Source organism: Papaver somniferum, chromosome 7 (assembly GCF_003573695.1).
Source record: "Papaver somniferum cultivar HN1 chromosome 7, ASM357369v1, whole genome shotgun sequence".
Lineage (NCBI taxonomy): Eukaryota > Viridiplantae > Streptophyta > Magnoliopsida > Ranunculales > Papaveraceae > Papaver > Papaver somniferum.
In genome coordinates this window covers 116,094,148-116,100,550 of record NC_039364.1, presented here as the reverse complement: position 1 = coordinate 116,100,550, position 6,403 = coordinate 116,094,148, and the positions used below count along the sequence as shown (strand labels likewise).

Here is a 6,403-nt window from a genome sequence, read left to right as displayed (position 1 = left end):
TTTCTTGAGAAGGAGAATCTAACCATTTCACAGACTTGTTACTCCAACATTGCCAAACCAGAAGATCATTGCATTGCTGAAGCTTTGTTTCTTGCAAAAGGATGATACTTGGCTTCCAATCTCTAATCTTTTTTCTAACAACATCTCTTCTATTAAGGTCATTTAGACCACGGATATTCCAACAGATAGTTTTTGAATCCATAAAAATAATTCAGACCAGGCAAGAGAAAATAATCCACTTAACCAACTTAAGCAGAAGTTCGATTCTCCAAATCATAGTTAAAAAGATGGATTTTGAATGTTTCAACCATTGCATCATTAACTTCATCTTGTGACCCTTTTAGATGATTACCCAATTTAGGACACAAAACTGCCATATGAAGTAATACAGTTTCAAAATCATTCTTTAAATTTGGATTTCCCTTGTGTTTTAAGGTGCTCCATTTTTCTGTTGTCCTCCAAAAGAAATCAAAATCACCAATCTTATTTGGAACTTCTGCCACCTGAGAATCCAAAGTATTTGAGTGAGCATTACCAAAAGAATCGATCATCTGTAAATAAGGAATTGACACCGCCATTTCCAAATAATCGTTCACATCTTCTTCAGTTTGTAAATTTGGTAAAGTAGCCATTGATGGTGGTTGTACTTTATCTGAAATAGTAATAGCCTTATCCTTGGAAGAAATAGAAAAAACCGAACCCAAATCCGATTTGTTTTCCTCTATACCCGTAGAAGTATTCGGATCCATATTCGAACAAGAGGCCACTTCAGAAGACCGTTGTCTCTTACCATTTTGATTGGCGGTAAAATTCAAATTCAAATTCAAATTTGAATTTGAAATTTGAATAGGTGTAACCGTCTTTCCTTTTTCAGCTCCGGCGAACATTCTAAACATATTTTTTCTCCTAGAATCATGCGGTTTTAAAAATGGTTGAGGTATTCTCGGCCAGTCTGCATTGAATGAGAATTCTTTTGCTGACTCAGTCAACAACGGATTCACAGTAACAATCTCCAATTTCTGTACCGTAATTTTCTTATGAGTTTGATCTATATCGCCATTGATGAATCTCAAAGGTGAAACTTTAACTGGAAATGAATATCCTCCATATTGATAAAGAAACGATGAAATAGTACCATCATAGCTACGAACTTTGAGACGTATGGCTGATGCATCTTCCCAGTTTGAAGTAGAATTATGTACTTCAATAAGACCACCAAATTTTTGACTAAACTCATTGTAAAAAGATGAACCCCAAAGATTAAAGGGAACGCCATGGATTTCTAACCAAGAACCCTCAGAATCAATTTCAGATAACGATATTGAGTTTGATGCGTTCTATGAATGTTGTTACTTGACAAGTTTGAGTTAGTGCGAGAAACAAGTCTGCACAATTTTACTACATTCATATTTAAGATGGAAAAAGATACTACGAAATAAGAGAACCAACAATCAGTTTTGTTTATAGAAACTAACATATTATGAACAAAAACCCTTGTTGCTTCGCCGTTCTGCTGAGTAAAAGTCAAACTGAAGCTGCATGAGCTTACAAAGACAATTTATGACCAATGTCCGAACAGTTCTGAGGGGACCTCAGTTTCAGCTTTTCACTCTGTAGCGAAAAAAGGGTAGGTGTAAGGTTTTTATGAATATAACTCAATAATACAACTTCGGTGCAGAATAAAAAAAATTGTGGTTTGTAAGCAGGTGAAATTTCTACATGACTAACTAGCTTAAAACCAAGGAGACTTGCTGAGGTCGGGAAAAGGTGCTGTAATCAACAGCTCCCAAGGTTGGGCATCTTTGTGGGGGGGTTGATTTTGCCTCCAAGTTGATAAAGCACAGAGAACACACAATATAAACCATGCGAAAAAAGGAACCGAAATTCATTGATTTGTGTTGCATTTATGGAACCAAAATTCATTGATTGCGTTGCACATATGGATTATTAGCAAGCAGAAGGTGAGGTATATGATGTACGACTGCGGGGAAGAGGATAAGATGTTTTTTGGGAATTTTAAAAAAATGTCACACTTCCAATTTCCTGTTTAAGAAAGTGCCATTGTTTTTTTTAGAATTTATAAAATGTCACAACCGTTAGATATTCCGTCAAGGCCCACCAAACTGGTCTATAATCATTGAACAAGTCAAGCAAATGTCCATCTTCACCCATTTACCCTTCATATTCGGTTTCTTATTTTTTCTTCATTCGCTTCACTCACAGCGGCAGCCATGATATCATCTCAATCAGAACCACCATAATCACCACCTCTTTTTCCTTCTTCTTCTAATCTTCTTCTTCTCCATACAGAGATAAAGTTATGCTTTTTATTTCAGAGTTAGGTTTAGGGGATCAATTCGTGAAGAACTTAGGGGAGAAATTGAGAAGATGAAGCCGTTCTAAGGAGAAAACGAGAGTTTATGAAGAATTACTCAATGGGTTTGCTTCTAAGTTAGGTTAGGGATTGTTGCTGGTGGCTGAGAGCAGATCGAGAAGAAATCTAGGGTGGATTCAGTTTCGAACAAGGAAGTTGGGGATTCTGAAATTAGGGTTTGTGTGATATGATTGAGTTAGGGTTTGGACTGGTTTGAGGTATAGGTGACGCAGAAGCTACTGAAGAGGTGGAAATCTGTTAAAATGAATTGAAAAAAGGAAAAACACAGATGAATGGGGGTCATGTTAATGGCAAGGTGCAGATATCTAGTCCAGTGGTTGAATCGAATGGAAACTTTCAAGAATTTTGGTTCAATTCTTCGGTAATAATACCATTTGGTTCATCTGTATTCTTATTGTGAGCTTTTTCATGCTATCTTATTTTGTTTGAAATTGATTTACAAATTGAACTATTGGTGAGTCTAAGATGGAATTGGAGGTACATGAACTCCTGCAGTTAGCTTGTGTTGTTGTTGTGCTTTGAACTAAAGTTGAGATGCAAGTCTGATGTTGGTGGTGTTGCAATTGAATGATGCTATTACAGGATGTATTGAACGGTTTAGATGAATGTCTAGGGAAGGTACAAACTACAGGTGCAGAGATTTTTAAAATGGTGCTGGTTATTGTAGTGTATATGATGTTGTTATGGGTTATAATTATACTTCAATGAGAATGAAACGCTGGTAGCTAGGGGACAGTTGCAGGTGGATGCTATTTTGAGCAGTAGGTGGTGCTGGATCAAATGATTTTAGCAAGAGAATAATGGAGCTTGAAGCTGAGAAAATACAAGTATTGCAGCTAAAGTGCAGGCTATGGATTGAGGTGGTATTGAGTTGCGGGTTGTGTTCTGTTGTTGCAGTGACTCACGACTTAACTCGGTAATGACTCGCTATGATAACTTGATCTAACTCAATATAGTGAGATGATTCCAGGGCATAGATGTCTTTTACTAAGCTGAATAACTGCCACCTATGCACTAACGGAAGTTAACTGTCTTTTGAAAATAACGGGATGGAAAAGGTCAAATGTGTGGCATGAAATAAATTCTGAAAAAAATGATGGCACTTTCTTGAACATGAAATTGGAAGTGTGGTACTTCATTAAAATCCCCATGTTTTTTCAAGTGTCAAGAACATGTATCTTTGAAGCTCACTTGGATTTCGGTTTGGGTTCTTCGGCAGGCTCTCCTTCACTTGTTGAACCTAAGGATGTCAGCTTCCCAAATGATTCCTTGGCATCCCCAAATGATTCCAATACTTTATCTAGCACGGTTTTGAGCTCATCTTTCGTTGGAAGCTGAAAATGAGGTCAAAAAAGGCATTGTTCAGCAGAACCAGATGACATTTTTTTGACAAATATTAGAAACTACTGTAATAGACATGTGGAACCTATTCCAGAGAAAATTTACAACACAGGCACACCAGTTCTGATTCTAAGACATTGCTTGGAGCATAAAAAAAGATTTTTGACTCTTGCGGCACTACATGAATCATAAGAAGCCTGTACAGTCCAAAAAGATTGTTGGAAAAATTCTACGCTCTGTTAACTACTCAACTTTTAACGGAATAAGGCACACCAGATTCACCCTATTTGACTTGATGCATTCTCATGTTTAGCACTATCCTTGATAGTTGAAATACAATCTTGAGATAAGACATAAGTGAAAGAAAGGTAAGAAATTTACAAGAGCAGCAATTTCACCTCAATAACCCCAGAACTAGAAAGTCCAGCTCTCAAGTTTTTACCTTCCTGCACAGTTAAACTAGTCAGAACCAATGCAGCAATATTTTTTCTTTTGGATTAGAGAGCTAATAAGTATCCAAATAAACCTAGTGTAAGGCAGAATATTACAAGAAGCTTGAACCCATATCTGAACTCAGTGCAATTCCGCAGAACACGGTGCTGCCTAACTGCTGTTTTCTGTAGTTCCTTCTCATCCTGTTCAAAGTTATAGAGCACGTTATAATGCCAGTCAGCAATGGTTAATGAGGTGACTAATCTTTGGTTCATCAAACACAGCAATTAGTTCGATGTACATTTACAGCGCAATTACATGCATCCATAACAAAAGTGTCACCTGATAAAGCACGGCAGCAAGATTCCTAGCGATCGTGTCCTTGTAAATGTACTTTCCGAGAAAATTGTCTTTTGCCGCAACCATAATCTTGGCAGTTGTACCACCAGTAATAATATTTATTGGATACCATAGATAAACCTGTTCATTCAAACAAGAACCGCATAACCTAAGTACACATGATACCACCAATACCTTGGCAGAGTTGTATGCATAAATAACAAAATGCAAAAACAAAGATTTTATTTTATTTTGATCAATAAATGCAGAACAACATTAATTTGTTCAAACTCAATCTTAGCTAAACAATTGACCAAAAATAGATTTATTAATTAATTAAGTAAGGAGAGGAAAAGAAGAGCTAACATTAGCCATACGGATGAAGATGACAAACTTAGGATTCCCATCATCTTCAATCTTAGGTAACTGTGGTGGAGGAGTTTTCCCAGTGAATTGTCGCGCTTGCATTCCTCTCTTTTGTTTTGCTTGAATTACTAAACCATTTTCATTCCTCTGTTGCGTGTGGGTTTTAGTACTACTAGTAAAAAGAGAATGTTTTGAGAGTAAATCTTCATGAGTTCTTCTTGATGTTGATAATGGAAGCTTAACTAATGCATTTAAAGACATACCCACTTCCATTGCAGAAATTGAAAGATGAAAAAAGGACTAATCTTTTTACGCTTCTGTTTATATCTTTCTTGTTCTATCTATCTCACAATGTGGATGAGAAAACAAATCATCACTCTTTTTCTTGCCAACTTTCTCTCTCATCTTCTTATCCACAACTAGCTTTTCTTTTGGCCCATTGAGTTCAACTACGTGGGCGGACACAATGTTGGAAATGGTGAACAAATTACTATAGTTGATTAGAGCGTACACAATGTACGAGTAAAAGATGGACTAAAATTAAATTTGGTTGAAAAATCAATCGCAGGCGCAGTCGCAGGCGCAGCGGACTGGAGTAAAATCATATTTGGTCGGTTTTCTTAGGGTTTCAGAGTAAATTTGGTCGGGAAATTGGAGTAAAACTAAATATAATCAGACGGATATTAAAAATGCGTCTCGTATTAGGCGTAAATACTATCTAAGTTTGAAGGGGGCGTAAATAAATCGTATGTTCCATGGTCAGGCGCAAATTAAAGGTTCGCGTCATATGCGCGTACATTAAAGGTTCGCCCCATCAGGCGCACATAGAATCTCCGCCCCACGTACATGGGCGAATGAATTATTGAACGCTTGTGTGGGCGGACATTATATATACGCCTCACACATGCATAAATAACATGTTCGCCACATGTGAGGCGGAGATTCTACGTGCGCCTGATGTATTTCCTATCGTTGTGAAAGTTTTGAATTTTTTTCCGAACGTAGGAAAAAATCGAAAGTTTTGTTTCAAGACTATCTTTCAAATCCCTATGTATGGATGAATTCATTTGGCATTTCATCACGATTACAAATTCAGTCGAGAATAATTACACTATCAATCTATGAAACTAATCACAATATCATTTTTTTTTCTGATTGTTTAGAGTTATGGCATCACGAGCACCACGAGGTCCAAATTTTTCAGTAATGGAAGACATAACGATGTGTGAAATTCTATCAATATCTCAAGATCCTTCTATTGGAACTGATCAATCAAAGATGATATGGAACGTCAATTATCTAAAATACCGAAGCATCCTTGGACCTTTATTCAAAAACGATATCAGAAAATAAGTAAAGATGTGGCGCTCTTCTCTGAAGAAGAGTCGGAAGTGGAAGGAGAACATCATAGTGGATGGGGTTCTAAAAAGAAGGTAAGTGTTAGAGCATAACCCGGTTAAACACATCAAATAACCCGGTTAAACACATCAAGCGTTGGTATGTCAAGTTTAGTTGTCATATTTTAGTATC

General features: G+C 36.9%; 1 protein-coding gene across 1 annotated transcript; it reads right to left on the bottom strand.

Annotated features, from left to right (window-relative positions):
* Window positions 1–1,321: 1,321 nt before the first annotated feature.
* LOC113298217 (protein HHL1, chloroplastic-like) lies at window positions 1,322–5,253 on the bottom strand. Its single transcript, XM_026546905.1, has 6 exons — window positions 4,874–5,253; window positions 4,511–4,648; window positions 4,285–4,371; window positions 4,135–4,182; window positions 3,587–3,729; window positions 1,322–1,611 (listed from the first exon to the last, which is right to left on the bottom strand). The coding sequence occupies exons 1-6, from the start codon at window positions 5,144–5,146 to the stop codon at window positions 1,599–1,601; spliced, it is 702 nt and encodes a 233-aa protein (XP_026402690.1). The 5' UTR covers window positions 5,147–5,253; the 3' UTR covers window positions 1,322–1,598.
* Window positions 5,254–6,403: the final 1,150 nt, after the last annotated feature.